The 23,816-nt window shown below is 40.2% G+C and overlaps 1 protein-coding gene across 3 annotated transcripts in view; it reads right to left on the bottom strand.

Annotated features, from left to right (window-relative positions):
• Positions 1-16,044, bottom strand: part of RNGTT (RNA guanylyltransferase and 5'-phosphatase) — a 328,397-nt gene extending 312,353 nt beyond the window's left edge. For all 3 annotated transcript variants that reach the window (XM_080807179.1, XM_080807180.1, XM_080807181.1), the window contains exons 1-4: positions 15,754-16,044; positions 4,989-5,098; positions 1,492-1,595; positions 1,315-1,403 (exon numbers count right to left, since the gene is read on the bottom strand). In XM_080807179.1, the coding sequence (XP_080663305.1) occupies positions 1,315-1,403; positions 1,492-1,595; positions 4,989-5,098; positions 15,754-15,817 (367 nt within the window). In that variant the 5' untranslated portion in view covers positions 15,818-16,044. The remainder of the gene's footprint in view (positions 1-1,314; positions 1,404-1,491; positions 1,596-4,988; positions 5,099-15,753) is intronic.
• Positions 16,045-23,816: the final 7,772 nt, after the last annotated feature.

Raw genomic sequence — 23,816 nt, 5'->3', positions numbered from 1 at the left:
TCACTTAACCTTTCCAAGCTTCAGTTTCTCATCATAAAATGGGGGCAGCAATAAAGTCTACATAAGAGGATTGTTGTAAGAATGAAATGAGGTAATGAATGTAAAATGATTTACAGAGTGACTAGTACAGAGGAAATGCTCCATATATGTTAACCAGTATTATCATTAAGATTAATAAGACCATCCTCTTACTTCCTATATACTGTTTATTTACAAGAAAGTTGCTGATGTTTTCTTATTTATCTTTGTTCAAATATATCCCCTGAATTTTCTTACTATTCCTAATAGTTTTCCAGTTAATTCTCTGAATAGGGAAAATATTAACTGCTTAAAACTTAAAGAAGAAATCACAAAAGAAAAAACTATTCAATAAGCTATGCTAAAACAAATGGTTGGTTATACAGAAAACATTTAAATTAGGTCCTCAATTCAAAGCATATGTCAATATAAATATCAGAAAGAACAAAGAATCAAAGCTAAAATTCAAATCTTAAAAATTCTAGACCAGTCCTAGTAGCACTGTTTATAATAGAAAAAAACAAATGGAAAACAAGCAAAATGTCATCTTAAGTAACTGTCAGGTTTTTTTATTTTACCTATTTAGTATATTTATTGTTTATTGCCTGCCTTCCTCCCACATCCCCTCCCCCCTGCTTCTAGTCCACACTAAAATATAAGCTCCAGGAGAGCAGAGATTTTTTTTCTGTTTTCTCCACTGATGTGTTCCAAGAGCCTGCACCTTGCAAGGAGTAGCAATCAATAAATATCTCCTGAAACAGTTGTCCATCATGGATAAACTAGAGGGTATTTGTGATGGAATACTATATGGAATATGGAATACTATATGGAATATAGTACTATACGGATATGAATACAATATGGAATATGGAATACTATATGGAATATACTATATGGAATACTATAATAGCAAAAAATGAACCACAGTTACATACATCACCATGGGTCACTCTCAGAAATATAATACTGAGTGAAAAAAGTTTCACAATACATATGGTATAAAATGCAAAATTATAAAAAAAAAAACATGAAGTGTTTAAGGTAAAGTTTCCCAGTGGTATACCTGAAAAGGGGCAATTAGGGCTTTATCTTGAAAAATATAAAAATTACAAAAATAAATTTAATTGTTCACAAAAGTTAGGTCTATTACTCTAATTACTTTAATCACTTTTCTTAGCGATTACTTTAAAAAGAAAAAAAAAAAAAACTTCATATCACCTCACTTGCTAAAAAGAGAACGGAAACCCAAACACAAAATAAAACATTTAAACAGTGGTAAAGTAAAGCCAGACATACCTATAAGTTCAGGTGGGTTTCTTTCATTAAACCGCTCACAGAGACGAATGAATGTCTCAGTATTCTCAGTTGTAGGACACTCGCCATGTCTAGTAATATGGAAACATTTTTTTTAAGAAGAAATTGCAAATTTCACCAAAAGGTTTCAATATTAAAAAATCTTAATACATGACTTACCCTTTACATTGAAGTTTTATATATTTGATTCCTTCTTTTTCTATGTCATTTCTGTCATAGAACCTCGAAGTATTTGTCAAATCCACTAACAAGCCCATTTTAACCTTAAAAAAAAAGAGAGAGAGAAAAAAAGAGAGAGAAAAGCAGATTTACTAGTAACTGAATTTGTTCCAAAACAAACTGATTAAATGGCAATACTCCAGTTCATCCATCTACACTGAGGGAGATTTTATGTTCACTCTACTAATGAACTACTGATAACAAAAGCATCACTTACTCAAGTCTTATTCAAGGTACTAGAACTTAGAAGGCACTAAATGAAATAAATTAACCCTCAAACCGATGACAGAACTAGAACATAAGCAAAACGTAGTCCACTTCAACATCACAGAAGTCTACCTAAAAATGCAGACATAGATGCAGTTTTCTAAGTCTGTCCCCCCCCAACCTATAATTCATTAGACAAGAGGATACAGCAAGAATAGCATGTATGTGAAATACACCCCACCCCCCAGGCACACATCAACCCAGCATTCCAAGCAGCTATACTACATCACATGCTAGGCAGTTAAATTCTAATGTGAGTATTATATAAGGCAAAAAGTATGTACAGTCAAAATTTTCTTATAAATCCCTTAAATCATCAGTAAAGAACAGTACACAAGGCCATAACTGTGCATCTCATTGAAGATTTAATCCCGTCTTTCAGCCAGTTTTTCTTCCTGCATTGGAACAAAAATTTGAGCATTAACTAATGTAGTCGGCTTGTGATCAGGGACCAAGTGGCTTAAAAAATCTTTAACAACCAGAATCACATTCAGACTAATAAGAGAGTGTCACTAAGATACGCACACTGGAACTGAGCCATGTAAAAGAACAGTTAACTCATACATCCTCTGCCCCAGTCTGAAGTACATATTCTCTGGGAAGAATGACAAGGGAAACAATCTGCACTTCTAAAATTGTTATTTGTCTCTCTTTTATTATCACTTTTATTGAGTACCTAGTGTTGGATGTGCCTGAAGGAGACTGGCTTACATAATGATTTGACTCCACTGTTAGAGGGGGATAAAACGGCAAAGACATTTATATTTCACGTACAACAAAACTGACAAAACTAACAAAATTGTTTGTTTCCAAAATATTAACTAGCTACCACATGTGTTCCACTAATTTCTCCAGATTCCTTAGTTTAAGTGCGGATGAGAGCTAGGTCTACTCATCACGTGAGCTCTTACAGGAAATGTATTTCTTAACACATTTTCTACAATCTGCCACCCCTGGGCCTACTTCTCTTCCCACACAGCTTCTGCAGTGATCTTAATTCCTTCAGAAGACATGTATTGTCAAACACAGAGTTAGATCTCATTAATACAGCCTCTCAGAGAGTTAGAATTAGAACCCATGTTGTTTGTATCCGGATCCAAAATAAGATATGGATCAAAAGTGGAGATGGACAAGAAAATACGAGTTTTCTAAATACATAGAAACACTTTAGTCAAGGAAATGGAGAAACTGTACTGTATGACTTAACTGCCTGAAGTCCCATATATAAGTATGTATGTATATGCGTGTGTATTGTGTGTCTGTATGGATAATGTGTTTGTGTGTGAATGTATCTGCATACACATATATACATACACATACTACATATACATATTTATTTTTGATAATAGTCCAACCCATGAAGTAAGGATAATAAGAGTATCTATCTCATGGAGTTATTGTGCGATTCAATAAAGGCATTGCTCTGTGCCAAGCACTATACTGTAAGCTTTATATGCACTGATTTTATTTACAGATGAGGAAACTGAATCAGGAAGAGATTATGTAACTTGCCCACAGAGCTATAAGTGGCAAACTGGAAATCAAAACCAGGATGTGGCTTCCAAGCCCAAACTCTTACCATACCAACCAGGAAATATTTAATGCTCTCTAAATGTTAACCAAGACTTTCAAAGTCATTATTGATAATGAAAATAAAAGTTAAAAGTTTACAAAAAAATATAAACAAAGACTCAAAAAACTACACCAAGAAAAGGGATGAGTAAATCTCAAATATCTCATATTTCAAATCTCATATATCAAAATATGGTTTTCAAAATCTAAGTGACAATTTTTCTATCCCATAATAGAAACCCTTGCACATAATGAGTAGTAATATTGGATGAATGTACTAAAACAGAAGAGTACAAAGAGTAACAAGTTGAATTATGTTCCCTAAAAAAATATGTTCTAGTCCTAACTCCTAGTACGTGTGAATGTGATATTATTGGGAAATAGGACTATAGGGTCTTTATAAATATAATCAAGTTAAGATGAGATCACGCTGGGTTAGGGAGCCCTTAATAAACAGAAATTTGGACAGACACACACAGGGAGATGTCAACAAGAGTGATGACCCACAGAGCTACAAGCCAAGGAATGTCAAGGATCACTGGCATTAACCAGAAGCTAGCAGAAAAGAGTGAACGGAAAAGATTCTCCCTCCAAGCCTTCAAAAGGAATCAACCTTTCCCGCACCTTGATTTAGAACTTCCAGTGTCCAGAACTGTGAGAGAATAAATGTCTGTTTTAAGTCACCCAGTTTGTGGTAATTTGTTACAAGAGCCCTAAGAAGCTAATTTAATCAGTATTATGTCAGAAGAATATAAAAAATAATGAAGTTTCATTTAGGAAAGTAGTTTGGCCCTTTCTTGTAAAATTAGCTATGCACACAGCCATCATACTCTAAATATTTATCCCAGAAAAATGGAAACTGTACATGCATGTTCAATAACTTTGTGTACAATACCCCACAACTGCAAATAACTCAAATTGGTTAAATGGTTATTTAAGCATTCAGGGGGAGAAGAGTTTAATAAACTCTGATACATCTAAACAAGTGAATAATATTCGACAATTAAAAGGAACAAATTTTTGTTGAAACATACAACTTGGATGGACCTCAAGGGCATTATGCTTACTAAAAAAGGCCAATCCCAAAAGGCCACATACTGTTTTATTCCATTTATATAACATTCTCAAAATGGCAAAGCTACAGAGATGGAAAACAGATTAGTAGGTGCCAGTGTACAGGAATGGGGGGTGGGTAGAATCTGACTATAAGGGGGAAGCATGAGAGAGTTCCTTTGTGGAGATGAAAAAGTTCCGTAACTAATACCACGAATCTATACATTGGATCAACTGCAGAGAACTATACACACATACACACAAATGAATATAAAAACTGGTAAAAACTAAACAAGGTCTGTAATCAATTCAAAAGTACTGTACAAATGTCAATTTCCCGCTTTGATATTGTACTACAATTATATAAGATGTCACCATTGGGAAAAGCTGGGAGGTGGGTTCACAGAATTCTATGCACAATTTTTCCAACTTCCTTTTAGTCAATAAATTATTTCAAAATAGTAAGTTTCTTTTTTAAAGCCAGCTGAAGAACAAGAGAGGAATAAAATATACTAAAACAATATCAAAAATGTTTTGTTTCTTACCTTCAGACTCTTTAGATAATTTGAGAGCATACTGGGATGGAACCGATTTTCTTCAGCAACTTGACTATCATATCTTGGTCCTAACATTGTCTTCAGAGGTAAGAATCTTCCTAAACAACATTAAGATGGGTAACAATTTTCATTAAAGAAAATGTTCCAGATTGAAACTATAATTAGCAATTCCCAAAATCACTTTCTTAAAACATTTTAAATGGAACTGTTCATGAAGTATTCTCAATCTAAACTACACTTTTAAAAGGTACCACCTTAGAATTTTTTAAGGACAACATAAATTCCAGAAATTGACAATCAAATAGAATAGCAAAAGAAAGGAGCTCCTGGGGGGCTCAGTGAGTTGAGCATCCAACTCTTGGTTTCAGCTCAGGTCATGATCTCAGGAGTCATAGGATCGAAACCTGCATGGGGCTCCAAGCTCAGCAGGGAGTCTGCTTGAGATTCTTTCCCTCTCCTTCTCTCTCCCTTTCTGCTCCTCCCCAGGGAACGCATGCACACTCTCTCTCCCTCTCTCTAAAATAAAAAAATAAGTATTAAAAAAGAAGAAGAATAGCAAAAGAAAAACTACCAGTTAATGGAACTTCCAAAAAAACTCCTTAAGTTGGGGAGCAGGTATAAACAAAATAGGTAAAGTGGATTAAGAGGTACAAACTTCCAGTTATGAAATAAGTATGTCACAGAGATGAAAAGTACAGCATAGGATAGAGTCAATAATATTGCAATAACATTGTATGGTGACAGATGGTAACTATACTTATTCTAGTGAGCACTGTATAATTTATAAAACAGTTAAATCACTACATTGTACACCTGAAACTAAGATAACATGTGTATCAACTATACTTCATTAATAAAAAATTTTTAAGTAAAAATAATTTTAAAATTTTTTAAAATTTGCTAACAGTTTAAAAAAGGACTAAGGTTTTAAACTACTACATTAAAAAGTTATTGCCTTAAAGCTTTAAAAGATATAATACTAGAAAACTGATAATGGAGTGCATTAAATCAGTCCTTAAAATTCCTAATTATACTACCCTACTATGAGGTTGGAACCTTCTCCATCTTATGCACTTTATCCTGCACTCCAGGACAGGGACTATGCTGAGAAGCATGCTAATCAAAATCACTCTTAAAACCACTACTGGTGATCATAATTTCAACAAGACTAACTGACCCTTTTGACCCTTTTTTTCCTGAATCATATCTAAGCACAGGAGGAGTCACCTTATATAATCAATTTTAAAATCAACTATTTTAACTGACTTATATCTTAAAACACAATAATATCAGTAGGAATAAATATCTACCTAAAATAACATGAGTGAAACCTTAACATCTGCCCAGAGACTTTAACCTAAATTTCATAAAAAATAATTTTTTAAAGTTTTATGTTTTGGGCACCTGGGTGGCTCAGTCAGTTAAGCATCTCCCTTCAGCTCAGGTCATGATCCCAGGGACTTGGGATCGAGTCCCACATCAGGATCCCTGCTCAGTAGGGAGTCTGCTTCTCCCTCTATCACTCCCCCAGCTCATGATCTTTCTCTTTCTCCCCCTCTCCCTCTGCATCCCTCTCTCTCTCTCTCAGATAAATAAAATCATTAAAAAAATAAAGTTTTACATTTTATGTACCAAACCACCCAAGATCAGCAATAACCTCCACATTGCTAAATCCAATAGACAATCTCAGTTCTCAAAGAACTACCCACTTTTTTTTTCCCTGATTATGTGTATCTTTTATTTCCCATTTTTTTATTTTTTTTATTTTTTTATAAACATATAATGTGTTTTTATCCCCAGGGGTACAGGTCTGTGAATCGCCAGGTTTACACACTTCACAGCACTCACCATAGCACATACCCTCCCCAATGTCCATAACCCCACCCCCTTCTCCTGACCCCCAATCCCCGTAGCAACCCTCAGTTTGTTTTGTGAGATTAAGAGTCACTTATGGTTTGTCTCCCTCCCAATCCCATCTTGTTTCATTTATTCTTTTCCTACCCCCCAAACCCCCCACATTACATCTCCACTTCCTCATATCAGGGAGATCATATGATAGTTGTCTTTCTCCGATTGACTTATTTCGCTAAGCATAATACCCTCTAGTTCCATCCACGTCGTCGCAAATGGCAAGATTTCATTTCTTTTCATGGCTGCATAGTATTCCTGTGTGTGTGTGTGTGTGTGTGTGTGTGTGTGTGTGTGTGTCACATCTTCTTTATCCATTCATCTGTTGATGGACATCTAGGTTCTTTCCATAGTTTGGCTATTGTGGACATTGCTGCTATAAACATCTGGGTGCACGTGCCCCTTCAGAGCACCACGTTTGTATCTTTAGGATATATACCCAGCAGTGCAATCGCTGGGTCATAGGGTAGCTCTATTTTCAGTTTTTTGAGGAACCTCCACACTGTTTTCCAGAGTGGTTGCACCAGCTTGCGTTCCCACCAACAGTGTAGGAGGGTCCCCCTCTCTCCGCATCCTCACCAGCATCTATCATTTCTTGACTTGTTAATTTTAGCCATTCTGACTGGTGTGAGGTGGTATCTCATTGTGGTTTTGATTTGTATTCCCCTGATGCCGAGTGATGTGGAGCATTTTTTCATGTGTCTGTTGGCCATCTGGATGTCTTTGCAGAAATGTCTGTTCATGTCCTCTGCCCATTTCTTGATTGGATTATTTGTTCTTTGGGTGTTGAGTTTGCTAAGCTCTTTATAGATTTTGGATACTAGCCCTTTATCTGATATGTCATTTGCAAATATCTTCTCCCATTCTGTGAGTTGTCTTTTGGTTTTGTTAACTGTTTCCTTTGCTGTGCAAAAGCTTTTGATCTTGATGAAATCCCAATAGTTCATTTTTGCCCTTGCTTCCCTTGCCTTTGGCGATGTTCCCAGGAAGAAGTTGCTGCGGCTGAGGTCAAAGAGGTTGCTGCCTGTGTTCTCCTCAAGGATTTTGATGGATTCCTTTCTCACGCTGAGGTCCTTCATCCATTTTGAGTCTATTTTTGTGTGTGGTGTAATTTTGTGAAATTGGTGTAATGGTCCAATTTCATATTCCTGCATGTGGCTGTCCAATTTTCCCAACACCATTTGTTGAACAGACTGTCTTTTTTCCATTGGACAAGGAACTGCCCACTTTTTAATTCAAGTTCACTTTTTAATTCAATTTAATTTTTAATTCTTAAATCACTTTTTCCTTGGCTTTTTGGCTACTACAACCCCTTGGTTTTCATCCCATTTCTCTGACCTCTACTTCTCAATCTCCTTTACGGGCTCCTCCTTATTTCCCTGACCCTTCAATGTTTCCTTCAATGTTTTGTCCCAGGGCTCTGTCCTTGGACTGCCTATCAACATTCACTCACTCGCCTGGTGTCTCATCTCATCATAGAGCTTTAAAAGCCATGAATGTGCTGCTGACTCATAATGTGCATATCCAGTCCAAACCTCTCCCTGAACTCTAGGCTCGGATATCAAGCTGCCTACATGACTTAGTCTGCAGTTGATGTCTAACGGATGTCTCAGACCTGATCTCCAAACCTGAACTCTCAACATTCAAGCACTTAAAAGGTGATCCTCTCATGGTCTTCCTCATCTCAGCAAATTATAACACTATTTTTTCAGTAGCTCAGGCCAAGCCCTTTGGCATTATCATTAACCCCTATCTTTTTCTCATACCCCATTTTCTTTTTTTTTTTTTACTTCTGAAATTCTTTTTTATTATTTTTTATTAACATATAATGTATTATTTGCCCCAGGGGTACAGGTCTGTGAATCATCAAGCTTACACATTTCACAGCACTCACCATAGCACATACCTTCCCCAATGTCCACATTCCAACCACCCTCTCCACACCTCCCCTCCCCCCAGCAACCCTCAGTTTGTTTTGTGAGATTAAGAGTCTCTTATGGTTTGTCTCCCTCCCGATTCCATCTTGTTTCATTTTTTCCTTCCCTCCCCCCAAACCCTCGACTCTGGCTCTCAAATTCCTCATATCAGGGAGATCATATAATAACCGTCTTTCTCTGATTGACTTATTTCGCTCAGCATAATACCCTCTAGTTCCATCCACATCATTGCAAATGGCAAGATTTCATTTCTTTTGATAGCTGCATAGTATTCCATTGTATATATATACAACTTCTTCTTTATTCATTCATCTGTTGATGGACATCTAGGTTCTTTCCAAAGTTTGGACATTGTTGCTCTAAACATTTGGGTGCACATCCCCTTCGGATCACTACATTTGTATCTTTAGGGTAAATACCCAGTAGTGCGATTGCTGGGTCGTAAGGTAGCTCTATTTTCAGATTTTTGAGGAACCTCCATGCTGTTTTTCAGAGTGGCTGCACGAGCTTGCATTCTCACCAACAGTGTAGGAGGGTTCCCCTTTCTCTGCATCCTCGCCAACATCTGTCGTTTCCTGACTTGTTAATTTTAGCCACTCTGACTGGTGTAAGGCAGTATCTCATTGTGGTTTTGATTCATATTTCCCTGATGCTGAGTGATGTTGAGCATTTTTTCATGTGTCTGTTGGCCATCGGAAATGTCTGTTCATGTTCTCTGCCCATTTCTTTTTTTTTTTTTAAGATTTTATTTATTTATTTGACAGATAGAGAGCACAAGCATGCAGAGAGGCAGGCAGAGACAGAGAGGAGGAAGCAGGCTCCCTGCTGAGCAGAGAGCCCAATGTGGGGCTCGATGTGGGGTTCGATCCCAGGACCCTGAGATCATGACCCGAGCCGAAGGCAGAGGCTTAACCCACTGAGCCACCCAGGTGCCCCTCTGCCCATTTCTTGATTGGATTACTCTTTGTGCGTTGAGTTTGATAAGTTCTTTATGTATTTTGGATACTAGCCCTTTATCTGATATGTCATTTGCAAATATCTTCTCCCATTCTGTCATTTGTCTTTCGGTTTTGTTGACTGTTTCCTTTGTTGTGCAAAAGCTTTTGATCTTGATGAAGTCCCAAAAGTCCATTTTTGCCCTTGCTTCCCTTGCCTTTGGCGATGTTTCTAGGAAGAAGTTGCTGAGGCTGAGGCCGAAGAGGTTGCTGCCTGTGTTCTCCTAAAGGATTTTGATGGATTCCTTTCTCACATTGAGGTCTTTCATCCATTTTGAGTCTATTTTTGTGTGTGGTGTAAGGAAATGGTCCAGTTTCATTCTTCTGCATCTCACACCCCATTTTCAATCCATCAGCAAATCCTCTCAGATCTATCTTCAAAACATATCTAGAATCCAACCACTTCTCACCACCTCTACCATCAACTCACATTAATTATTATACTACATTTGGCTTATTTAGTAAATATTTAAAGAGTACTTATTATGTACTAAGCACTGTTCTAGGCACATGGAATGCATTAGTGAAAAGAAAAAAAAAAAAAAAAACAGATAAAAATCCCTGCCCTCAGGGGCACCTGGATGGCTCAGTTGGTTAAGCGCCTGCCTTTGGCTCCAGGAGCCCCACATCAGGCTCTCTGCTCAGCAGGGAGTCTGCTTCTCCCTCTCCCTCTCTGCTTATGTGCTATCTCTCACTATCTCTCTCTCAAATAAAAATAAAAAAAACTTAAAAAAAAAAAATCCCTGCCCTCATAGAGCTTATACTCTACTGGGGAAAGATAAACCATAAACAAGAAACATAATAATTAAGTAAATAATACATGTTAGAAGATTCTCCCACTAGACCCTCTCTCCTTCTCACTGTTGTCTCAGAGGCCCAATTCTCTTTCCATCAGCTCCTCCAGGCTTCACTTTCCTTATCCAATGTTAGAGTCCACAGCTGATCACCACGGTCAGTCCCACTAAATACCCTTAACCTCCCTGATCCTCCACATCACTCAGCCACACATAACCTGAGAAAAAATCAGACCTCAATAAACTCAACCACCTGACTTCTTTGCGCCTAAACCTATACAGCTCAAAGCTCCCAAAGAAAAATTTCACCACATAGCAGATGGCTGACACCATAAACTATGTCTAAATCATCTCCCTAGCCCTAAGGACTACCACAAAGTAGACTCTCAAGTATTTGCTAGGTAAAATGACTCCAAAGTCACCATCCTTATCACAAAACTGTTTCATATTACACTCCTACAGTTAGTTTCAAGTAACATAGTAAGCACAAGATAATTTTATGTTGAATGATCTCCCTTTAAGAAATGAGAATTTTGCTTTTTTCAGTGTTCCCCTGAAATCTATCACTCATAAGGTGAAAAAAAGAATTTTTCAAAAATAAAGCTTGGCCCTATCTCCAGGAGCTCTCCTTCACTGGAAGTCTGATTTAATCAGAGGAAGTAACTTCATAGTGGAACAGATTATATATATAATTAGTACCATCTTCTTTCTGATTCAGGAAAATTATGAACATCTAGTACTACTGAGATATATCCTAATGTTCACAATGAGAAAACGTAAACAGCCATAACACATTTTCCTAAATATGCCAAATACTAAGGAAATTATAAAATAAGCATGGATTACTTTTATAACCAGAAAAAAATAAGAGAAAGCAAATAGGAGGTAGAGGGGCACCTGGGTGGCTCACTGAGTTAAGCCTCTGCCTTTGGCTCAGGTCATGATTTCAGGGCCCTGGGATCGATCCCCACATCAGGTTCTCTGCCCAGCAGGGAGCCTGCTTCCCCCTCTCTCTCTGCCTGCCTCTCTGCTTACTTGTGATCTCTCTCTCTCTCTCTGTCAAATAAATAAAAAAATATTTAAAAAAAAGAAAGAAAATAGGAGGTAGAAAGTGGAATGTGAATTATTCCTTATTTTTCACTAAAGCTTGCAAGAATATAACTAGTATTTTTTGCTCCACCTACTATAAAACATTGCTAACATGCATTTCCAAAATACACAATGTGGCATGAACACTCCTTGGAGAGGCAGAGACAGAACTTTAAGGGTAATTTCCAGAAACTTATCAAGAATCACGTATTGTGGGGCGCCTGAGTGGCTCAGTGGGTTAAAGCCTCTGCCTTCAGCTCAGGTCATGATCGCAGGGTCCTGGGATCGAGCCCCGCATTGGGCTCTCTGCTCAGTAGGGAGCCTGCTTCCTCCTCTCTCTCTCTCTCTCTCTCTCTCTCTGCCTGCCTCTCCACCTACTTGTAATCTCTGTCGTCAAATAAATAAATAAAATCTTAAAAAAAAAAAAAAAGGAATCGTACATTGTGTTCACTGTACTTTCTAATAAGCATCACAACCAAAGCAATATTGATTACTAGTAAATCCAGCTCAATTGTCAGGAGGCCTGGGGTTCTGCCCAGAATCATAGTTAATCTGATAGATGAGCTTAGTATCTCACTGAACCACAATAATTAAAGAGTCTAATTTTGGGAAGCCAAATTAGTCCAATACAATAATAAGGAAAAGCTTTATTCCTGGCCCTTAATTCCCAGAGGAGGGAGAAAAAAAGGCACACAACTCTATTTCTGAGAGAGGCATAAAGCTGCCTGGAAGTCAGCACCTTACCTGCTGCTATCTACCCCAAGTCAGTGCCACACTTGTTCTATTTAAAGTAAGTCAGTGTTCTGATCTTTGTCACTGCCAGGCTGCACATTATATTAGAACTCTGATATTTAAACAATTTTTCTAATTCCAAATAAAAAAATAACCATTTCGGCAAGAACTTTATGATCTTGTTTTTCTCACAAATCAGCGTAGCAGATAATTCTAATGAAAGAATCCAGGAAACATGCTCCAAGCTAGAAAAGAAACCATACATCTGGGATGCCTGGGTGGCTCAGCTGGTTTAGTGTCTGCCTTCAGCTCAGGTCATGATCCCAGTGTCCTGGGACGGAGTTCCACATCGGACTCCTTGTTCAGCCGGGAGCTTGCTGCTCTCCCTGCTTGTGTGCTGGCGTTCTCTCTCTCTCTCTCTCTCTCTCTCCCTGACAAATAAATAATAAATAAAATCTTAAAAAAAAAAAAAAAGAAGCCACTGATCTAAATCTAGAGGCTTTTCCATAACTCCATAGAAAAAAACCACACGTAATAAAGAAAGGATTCACTACAAAGTTAGAGATGGTAAGGGGGAAAAGTCAAAACGGCCTACAAAGAAAAACGTAAAGAACTGTGATCAATTAATTTGAATAAGTACAATGATTACCAAGAACAACTGTTTTTATTACAAGTGAAAATGCATATAAAAACGGTTAGAGTTGGGGCACCTGGGTGGCTCAGTGGGTTAAGCCTCTGCCTTTGGCTCAGGTCATGATCTCAGAGTCCTGGGATCGAGCCCCGCATCAGGCTCCCTGCTCAGCGGAGAGTCTGCTTCCCCCTCTCTGTGCCTGCCTCTCTGCCTGCCTGTCTGCCTAGTTGTGATTTCTCTCTCTGTCAAATAAATAAACTCTTAAAAAAAAAAAAAAAGGTTAGAGCAGGAGTGTCTAGGTGGCACAGTCACTTAAGCAACCACCTCTTAATTTCAGCTCAGGTCATGACCTCAGGATGGGGAGATCGAGTCCTGCACCAAGCTCTGCATTCAGGAGGGAGTCAGAGGCTGCTTGAGATTCTCTGCCCCTCCCCTTGCTTGTATGCTCTCTCTCTCTCTAATAAATCTTTTTTAAAAAATGATTAGAGCATGAAGAAAATTTTTTCATTTTTCATTAAAGAAAGACATTTCCTCACTCCAAGACTTGCTTAGGTTATCTTTCAGTATTATTTTTAGCCATCATTGATATAGCTCTCCTAAGGATTTTATGTAAAATGTGGAGGAAAAAAAAAAAAAAACCTGATAAAGTAGGAGAATCAGGAAACCTGAATTTAAAAAGGGCTCTTGGGGCACCTGGGTGGCTCAGTTAAGCGTCTGCCTTCAGCTCAGGTCATGATCTCCAGGTTCTGGGATCAAGTCCCACATCGGGCTCCCAGCTCAGCAGGGAGTCTGCTTCTGCCTCTTCCCCTGCTTGTGCTCTGTCTCTCCCTCTCTTTTAAATGAATTTAAAAAAAAAAAAAATCTTGACAAACCATAAGAGACTCTCAATGTCACAAAACAAACTGAGGGTGGCCGGGGGGGGAGGGGGGTAGGGAGAGGGAGGTTGGGTTATGGACATTGAGGAGGGTATGTGCTGTGGTGAGTGCTGTGAAGTGAGTAAACCTGGCGATTCACAGACCTGTACCCCTGGGGCTAATAATACATTATATGTTTATAAAAAAATTAAAAATTAAAATTTTTTTTAAAAATTTAAAAAAATAAAAATCTTTAAAAAAAGGACTCTTTCAACAATTTCAAATAACTAGTAAGACATACTATAAATATATACATAACATGTAATCATAGTTCACTACAAAACCCTTTAATTTTTGTTGCAAAATACCTTCTAGAATAAGCAAGTTGTAGTTCAAATTTAAATCGTTCACTCTTCAAAAACACAGTGTTAAGAAAATGAAAAAGTAAGCCACAGATGGGAGAAAAAAAAAATTAAAGCATATATCCAAGATAGGATTTGTATTTACAATATATAAAGAAGTCTAACAATTCAACAATAAGATAAAAACCCAATTAAAAAATCAGTACAAGATCTGGACATCTCACAGAAGATATGTGAATTGCCAAGAAGCTCACATACACCACAAACCACAATATGACTAAATACCTATTACGGCGGGTAAAATTAAAAAGACTGATCATACCAAGCCTTGGAAAGAATATAAACTAAACAGAACTCTCAGATATTAACGGTGGGAACGTAAAATGCTATGGCTTTTAAAAAGAGTTAGGCATTTTTTTAAAAGGTTAAACATACACCTACCATATGATCCTCTCCTCTCCTAGAAAATGACACAAGAGAAATGAAAGCATATGTCCATACAAATTACTGTACGGGAATGTTCATAGCAGGTTTATTTGTAATAGCCAAAAACTGCAAACAACCCAAATGACTATCAACCAGTGTATGGATAAACAAATGTGCTGCATCCATTAACAATGTACTACTACTCGGCAATAAAAAGGGATGCACATACAAACATACAAGAACTTGGATAAATCTCAAAATTACAATGCTGAGCAAAAGGGTACAGAGACCTCCCCCCCAACAAGTGTACGCACTATATGATTCCATTTATTTAAAAAAAAAAGTATAGAAAATGCAAACTAATCTATGACAGAAAGCATGTAAGAGATTGCCTGAGGAGGAAGGGATAACAAGGGGCAGTCGAAACTTTGAGAGATGATGGTTATGTTCACTGTTTTGATTGTAGTGATGGTTTCATGGGTGTTTCACTGGAAGTGTGTCTGTGTATGCGGTATTTATCAAACAGCACTTTAAAGTTTGTTGTGTGTCAAACTCAATGAAGACGCAAAAATTCACAACAAAATCATTTTTAAAAACCAAACTCCAGTCAGTGTCGATCCATTTCAGCACTGGGAAACTTCCCTCTCCTCTTGAGCCCTCCATCTCAAGACCGACACTTGTCCCTTCCCCATCCGAGAACCCTGGAAGGTTCACAAACTTCTAAGCTTCAAAGTAATGCCCGCTGTGTTCTTGGGTCCCCAGCTCCTGCCACCCAAACCTCCTTTCTACTTTCGCGTTCACAATACTTAGTCGTCCTGGAGAGTGACACGTGCCCCCACCCACCGGCCCACCCCCTCCAATCACTTTCCCAAACACTCAACCACGAAGCTTCATCCGACCGAGCACATCTCGGTCCTGAAATACCACTAACAAGCACGGAACCCCCGAAAGCTGCGCCCCTCACACGGCCCACCCACGGGCCCACGGGTATGCCGGGACTCGAACACCACCCCCGTCCGGGTTACCTGCCACCGGCTGGCCGCGCCGCGGACAGTTCAGCCACCGTGGTGGGATCTTGTTATGAGCCATGTCTCGGGGCCGCGCAGAGGCGCCCCCTCCACCAACGCTCGCCGCGCCAACGCCGCCGCCTTCTCGCGGTCGGCTCCGTACCGAGGGTCCGAGGCACCCGAATCCCGGCAGGGGTCGGAATCCCAGCAGCTCCTACCCGGGAAACGTCAGAGGCGGCGCGCCACTTTCATTCAGGATCAATTCCACCACTCCAAGAGAGCCCACAATGCACCGCTACTTCCGCCCCTAAAGGCCCCGCCCCCTTCTTTCCGAGGTCAGAGGGAAAGACGGAGAAGCTCGTTAAGAGGGATGGGAAGGAGTTAAAGCCACGGCGAATGGGCGGGGCGCGTCTTCCATTGCCCCGCCCCACTGAGAACTCCCGCTCGCCCTTAGGACAGCTACGCGCAAGCGCAGGTGGCCTCGTACCGGTTCCCGCAAATGACACGTATTTTGTATTCTTACCTAGTCAGCAGATAGACACCCCTGAAAATGTAGAGAAGCCAGCCCTCTTTCCAGGCGTAGACTGATCCGCAGCTTCCACAAAAGCATCTGTTTTAGTGATGAAAGTGTCCTTCCCACCACTGTTATAGATCTAGAGCCTGATCGCCCTTTTTTCTGCCCAGCTTGGCGTCCCGGCAGGATCCGAGTTTGATCTGAAATTTGGGAAGTTCTCCCTGACGTGGATCAGGGAAACAAGCTTTAGAGAAATTCTAAGGGCGAGAAGTTGGAATGCCAGAAATGACTTTCTCTTTGGGGGCGGGGGGATACTTGTAAGGATCCATGAAGTATCTGAAATTAATCCCAAAACGGTTTTCAAGACTTTTGTTTGTACATTTCTGGAGGAAAGTTTCCGAGTACTGGGGAGTATCAGGGGCTCCGTGTCTCAAAATTGCTAACGTGTATAATTGGCAAAGGTGGGAATTGCCTCTGGAGTACCACTACCTGACGGTGTTCTTTGCCTTACCAAACAAATGGTCTTACCCTTCGAGTTAAACAGGAGTGATTGGGAGCATTTTATAAACCCCGTCCTGAAATAAGGCTTTCTGTAATTACCAGACTAAAGTTTTAAACATAAAACTGGATAATGGAAAAATTAATTGTAATGTAGCAATGTGGTTTTAAAGACCAATACTGTATTTGAATTGTAAGATTGTGAGTTTAGTGGGTGGGTGGCGTATACTTTAAAGTGGGTAGGTGGGAAACTTAAGGAACAGCTCAGCCCCTGAATGCCTGGACCCTCTCAGTAAGACTCAGAATTCTCCCATAAACAGAGAGGTCCTGAGTTAGGTCTCACTCCTGGTCTGCCCTGCTGTTACAACTACTGAGACCTTTTTGTAAATGTGTCACACCTCTCCTGACAGGACAAGATAAGATTTTCCCTACCAACCAGCAGAATATCTAAATAATTCTCTTCCCTGCTGGCAAAGTAAAATGCATACCATGCCCAGAGGGGTGAAGTGTTCAATCCCCCAAATCTCTAGGGATGGAAAAGGTGAACCTAATCCTGTGATAATATCTCATTTTCCCTTTCTGGGGATGACTCCCCTTGGAAAGTGTCCCCCTCACACACACTGTGTCTATCCAGGGAGCTCAGTCTTAGGCACAGGGAGAGCTTCCCAGAGGCTTCATGCCACCCATGAGCAGCTGTAATTGGTTGTAAGGCATCAGTGTGTGCTTAAGCTTTATGTCATTATCGTTTATGCCCTCTCCATCCTTAGTGCCCACAGAGCAAAAGGACATCATGGCTCCCTTCTGCCCACAAAAGACAGTAGAGTAGGAAAGTGGCATCCAAGTGACTGGGCAGTTTCTCACTAACAGGAATCTTTCTCTTGATGTTTTTCTCTTGTATTTCTGTCTATATCACTCCTAATCCTACATCTCTGCTTTTCCACAAGAGGAAAAATAGATGCCCACAGAAGGACCAACATGACACCTCCCTGGTCTTCTAGAACTCCCAACCTACCCTCATAAATAGGTCTTGGCCTCCTCTTTATCGCTTCTTCATGGGTGAATTCTTCCCTCAAACATCCATTTTGCCAATAAGGAAATGTGTAACAGTAACTAAAAATAAGATTGAATTTTCCCTGTTGAAAAAAGCAGAGAACTTTTCCCCCTTCCCTTTTCCTAGAGCATTCTCTTGAGAAAGCTTCTGTTTGTAAATTCTCCCTCATCACTTTGATGTGTGTATAAATCTTTTTAACAGCTAAATGGGTCTCTTGCTTGTCTAACCACGCAGGAATGTTTTTCTTAAGGCTTACAAGCCATCTCAGTAAACGAGAAGGAAAATAGCACTCTTATCTTCTTGTCACCAGTGGAATTTAGCCTAAGGTGACCGGTTCTAAGCTATAACTACCTGCAAGTCAAAGAGTTAAAGAAAAGGTTTGTTTAGGGGATGCCTGGGTGGCTCAGTCATCCCGGGTGGTTCAGTTGGTTAAGCATCTGCCTTCTGCTCTGGTCATGATCCCAGGGTCCATCGTGATCATGATCTCCAGGTCCCTGGGATTGAGCACCTTCCCTGGGGCTCCCTACTCAGCGGGGAGCCTGCTTCTCCCTCTCCTTCTGCCTCCCACTCCCCCTGTTTGTGCAGGTCTCTTTCTCTCTCTCTCTCTCTCTCTCTCTCTGACAAATACATAAAATCTTTTTTTTTTAAGTTTTTCTTTCAAACAATGGCAAATAACTGACACAAGTGGCCATGCCCATTACCAAATGAATTTAGAAAGACCTAAGAAAGAATGTATAACAAACGGTACTGCCAAGTCCTCCTTACATGACCACTGGTTACCATTTATCTTGGGAATATGTAATCTACGTAGTATATGTGTTTGTCTATAGAAAAAGGTGAGATTTTTTTTTTCTCTTTTTGCAGTCTCATTACAGGAATGCCTGTGTCCTAATTGCAGTCTGGTTTAATGTGTATCCAATGATAAAACTGTGTTCTTTCTTTTCTACACTTGCGGAGAGGATTTTCTGCGTTGGCAGAAGATTTTATTCCTCATTTTTCCCCAACAAGTGTATATGCCTCACTGGACTACTAAAGACTATTACAGAAATACTCCTCTGAGACAGAGCAGTGCCCCCTCAAGCCTTGCATCAGAGTCCTGTCTCCTGCTGCACACATCTCTATCAATGGCTGATGAAGGGCCAGTTCCATTCATTCTGACAGCCAGCACATCAGGATGCTCCCGTCCAGAAGCTGGCAAAATGTCAGCGAGCAATACTCCCTTTTTTGATCAATTCCCATCTTCCCTGGCTGGCAGGGACTAAGTTGATGCCCCGTGCCTGGCTCCCTTTTTCATTCTGGTGACCCACCGCCTCCACCTCCTGCTTGTACTTTACCAGCTATAGTACATAGGAGAAATTCAGAAAGAGACCATGTTGAGTTAAGCTTGAGCCAAAGAGGAACATGGGCCACATCTCAAATAGAGGTTTGGGTTCTAAACTCAGGATATGGGGCAAAAGAAGCCAAACTCTGGACTGTCCTCCACTGCTCTTTCTTCATTTGAGCACCAAATGAAGTCACTGACTGGCGTTCAGGGTCAAGTACACAACAGCAATCTTCGAACAATAGACTCACACTTTTCACAGCCAGAGTCTCCTCTCTGAGCTTCACATCTTCCTCCAGGGCATGGGTTTAGGAAGAAGAACAATGAGTAGCCTCTCTCTCTCTTTCCTGTGGGTCTACACAGGTACAGGTAAGTTCCTATGAGTTAAATGTGGGTACGATGTGACTTGTTTGCAGTCAGATTCATACCCACCAACAGCTACTCTAATGTTGTAAACCGGAAAAGGTTGTACCGTGAAACTTCTTATTCATACAAGCTCCTTCCAAGGCCTAATTAGGTACTTGTCGTTTTGTATTTTTAATCTTTTTTTTAAGACTTTTATTTTTAAGTAAGCTCCACACCCAACATGGGGCTTGAACTCACACCCCAAGATCAAGAGTTGCCTGCTCTTCCAACTGAGCCAGGCAGGTGCCCCTATATTTTTAATAGTTAAGAGGACCATTTAAGTTGTATAAATTCAGGCTCGTTATTAGTTTAATTGTGGACAAACAAAGAGATATGTTGAAGTCCAAACACTTAGTACTTCAGAATTCGACCTTATTTGGAAATAGGATCTTTATAGAGGTAATCAAGTTAAAATTCGGTCATTAGGGTGGGCCCTAATTCAGTAGAACTGGTGTCTTGTGATAAGGGGAAATTTGGACATAGAGACAGGTTTGCACAGGAAAGGAAGTGGATGTGGAGACACAGGGTGAAGACAGCCACGTGATTAGAGGGATGTGTCTATAAGCAAAGGAATACCAAGGATTGCCAGCAGATACCAGAAGCTAGCAAGGAAAATTCTCCTCTGGGGCTGTCAGAGAGGGCATGACCCTGCCTACAACTTGAATTCGGACTTCCAGCCTCCAACCGTAAGACAGTACATTTGTTCTTTTAAGCCACTCGGTGTGAGATACTTTTTTTATAACAGCCCTAGGAAACTAACATAAAGACCCCCCAAAACCTGGATCTCCCCTTGTTCCAACCCATACTTTCTGGATCTAAAGCTCTTGGAGTCAGTGTCCTCTGAACCAAAGTCCCTCACCTTAGTAAAAATGCAGACAACTTTTCCCAAGCCCTTCTATTTTTTTTTTTAATTTTTATTCAAATTCTAGTTAGTTAACGTACAGTGTAATACTGGTTTCAGGAGTAGAATTCAGTGTTTCATCACTCACATACTCAGTGCTCATCATAACAAGTGCCCTCCTTAATACCCGTCACTCATCTGGCCCATCCCCCACCCACCTCTCTCTCAACACTCAGTTCATTCTCTATGATTAAGATTCTCTTGGGGTGCCTGGGTGGCTCAGTGGGTTAAAGCCTCTGCCTTTGGCTCAGGTCATGATCCCAGCGTCCTGGGATTGAGCCCCGTATCAGGCTCTCTGCTCAGCAGGGAGCCTGCTTTCCCCCTTCTCTCTCTGCCTGCCTCTCTGCCTACTTGTGATCTGTCTGTCAAATAAATAAATAAAATCTTAAAAAAAAAAAAAGATTCTCTAAGGGTTTGTTTCCCCCTCTTCCCCACCCCCCCTTTCCCATATGTTCATCTGTTTTGTTTCTTAAATTCCACTTACGAGTGAGATGATATGGGACTTGTCTTTCTTTGACTGACTTATTTTGCTTAGCGTAATACACTTCCCAAAGCCCTTTAAAGGGAAATTTACCTGGTACACTCTTCGGGCTTTAGTGCCTAAAAGTCTGTTCTAAAGAACTCAGACATGCAGTCATTAGTATGAAATCACTGTTTAAGAGCACTGAGATCTTCAAAGGCAGCTTGAGGTATTTCTTCAGGGGGCAAGCATTAATTAATTCTAAAATTATAATTTTAGAATGTCAGAAACCGAGACAAGGTATATGCCAGCATCTCTGTAGTCCTCACTGCCTAGGGATTTATTGTTCCTTGACATGGCTCCTTCAGCTCTCTACTATCATTGGTCGCACTGTGGGAGAGAGACACCCCTTTTGTGAGGGTGGAAATCCTATTGCTCAGGCCTTTTCTCTCTGGGTGCACCTCTAGCCAATCCTCTCCCAGGCACAACAAGGGAGCAGGGCCCCACTACCCAAAATCTAGAGTCTGGAGGAATGTCCAGTACCGTCCTCCACTAAAGCAAACTGTCCTACAGGGAAGGTTTAAAAAAATACGTGTGGCTGGATAATGTTGGAAGGAATTAAATAAATCTTTAGGGTTTGATGACAGAATGGATGTATCTCATGAGGGAAGCATCAAAGATGACTCCAATCTTCCTGTTCTGATTAGGAAGGTCTCCAACTTTCTGACCAGGTCCAAGACTCCTGAGCCTATTGTTTCGAATATAACAAAGAGCATTTAAAATGTGCACATTGGATCATCTCTTTTGAATGATGAGAAGTTGAATGTATTTGAGTTAAAATACGGACTAGAATTCCCAATGTTTTCTCTGCAACCCAAAATTGAACTATGTGTGGCCACTAGATGGAGCAAAAAACTAAGTAATCAGGTCTTCTACTGTTTTGTTGATGGAGAAAGTAGGTCAGTGAGTCGGGTTCTTGAGTTACGTATGTGTGTGCCTGTTTCAAAGGTTGAATTTGGCCCTGGTTCACCAAATTCATAATAACAAGTCAGTCTAACCTACAAGATGATTAAATAACAGTGACTAGAGGAGTGTTTCTGCTGTGCAATTTATATAATTTCTTTCAGTGGAAAATATGAAAGATTAGAAGGAAAAATAAGAAACTGCTTTCTAAACATTACTGTCAAGTCATGATGGTTTTCAGAGATACAAATAGCAATCTGCTTCTTTGTGCCGTAAAAAACTTACTGCTACTTTAAATTATGCAGAACCCTGCCTGCCTTCCAACTTACAAATAATAAAATTTTACCTGTGAATTGTGCTTTACCTTGACGGAGTGCTCAGAGATTTTCCGATTTGAGTTAATCCTCATGGTTCTGTGAGGTAGACATTGCTATCATCTCCATTTTACAGATGAGGGAACAGACTCAGAGAAGTTCAGTAACTTGCCCAAAGCCTCACAGCCAAAGAAGCCCAAGAATCAGGCTGTGAGTTGGAGAGTGATACGGGAACCTGCTAACTGTCCGGAAGCCTTTGTTTCTCATCTGAGCACTGCCTCCAGGAGTGGGAATCACCCTTAAAGAACAGATTTTTTGTTGTTGTTTTTCCATTTGAAAAATGATTAAGTGGTCCTGAAAGCGGGGTGCTTTAAACTTAAATGCTCTCAATCCCGGGGATCCTGTTAAAATGCAGACTCTGGTTCAATAGGTCTGGGGTGGGGCTGAGAGTCTGCATTTCTAACACTCCTCCTGCTCCCCGTGATGCTCAGGCTGACAATTGGAGGATGACACTGTAGAGCCTTTCTATTGTGGAAAGCGAATAACTAACATCTGCAAGGGAAAATACATGCCCAAACTAAGAAATGGGCAAACCGTAGATCTGCAACGGTGCCTGCAGTTTGAGACACTCACTGGTAACTGTCTATTTGAAAGGAACTCAGTTGCTTGGTATTCATCTATATCTTATGCTTCTAGATTAATTGGAGCCAATCAGATTTCATGGAGGAATAAAACTTTGTTATTTCCAGTTATCAGACACTAATATATGGTGTCATTTCCTTCTTAGATCAAGTGTTTTTTTATTCTTTTTTTTTAAAGATTTTATTTATTTATTTGACAGAGATCACAAGTAGTCAGAGAGGCAGGAGGGGCGGGGTGGGGGTGGGGGGGGGGAAGCAGGCTCCCTGCTGAGCAGAGAGCCTGATGCGGGGCTCCATCCCAGGACCCTGAGATCATGACCTGAGCCAAAGGTAGAGGCTTAACCCACTGAGCCACCCAGGTGCCCCGCGTTTTTTTATTCTTGATTGATAGCACACCAGGCTTTTCGGATGGAATCACCCCAGACTTTCAGCGTAACAGTCTGATGTGAAGCTGATGCAATGCAAAACCATAACCTTTATCTAATTCTATGCTGGGAAGAAGGTCCAGCATCCTGTTTCCCAAATAAATAACCCTTAGATTTCTGTACTTCTCCATACTGGAGCACTCTCTTATCTCTTTGCAGATTCCACTTGCTAGGGAGCTATTAAACTATAGCATGTATTTAAGATCCAATGAGAGATTTTACTTTTACTCTGTGCAGTGCATACAAGTCACAAAAGCCTTTTCACCTATGTTAACTCATTTGATCCAACAAAAACTTGGTGAATTAGATAAGGAAGATATTTTCCCCAACACAGCTAAAGAGACAAAGTCTCCAGTAAGGTTATGACAGACAGGAACACAGCCAGTGTCTCCTGACTCTAACTGGCAAGCACTTTTCACAGCATCGCACTGCTTGCTTTTTTACCCTACCTCATGGTTCAACGTGCTTATGGACCAGTAAGCAAGAAGCACATCTATGCTATAGATAAAGGAAGAGGAAAGAAGGAGGTGGGATAAGCTTGGGATCACTTTATTAGGAGAAATGAGCAAAAGAGTAGTACATTGAGGC

The sequence above is a fragment of the Martes martes genome, assembly GCF_963455335.1.
Source record: "Martes martes genome assembly, chromosome: 6".
NCBI classification, from domain to species: domain Eukaryota; kingdom Metazoa; phylum Chordata; class Mammalia; order Carnivora; family Mustelidae; genus Martes; species Martes martes.
Note: the sequence above shows the minus strand (reverse complement) of the source record. Positions and strands in the feature narration are given on the sequence as shown.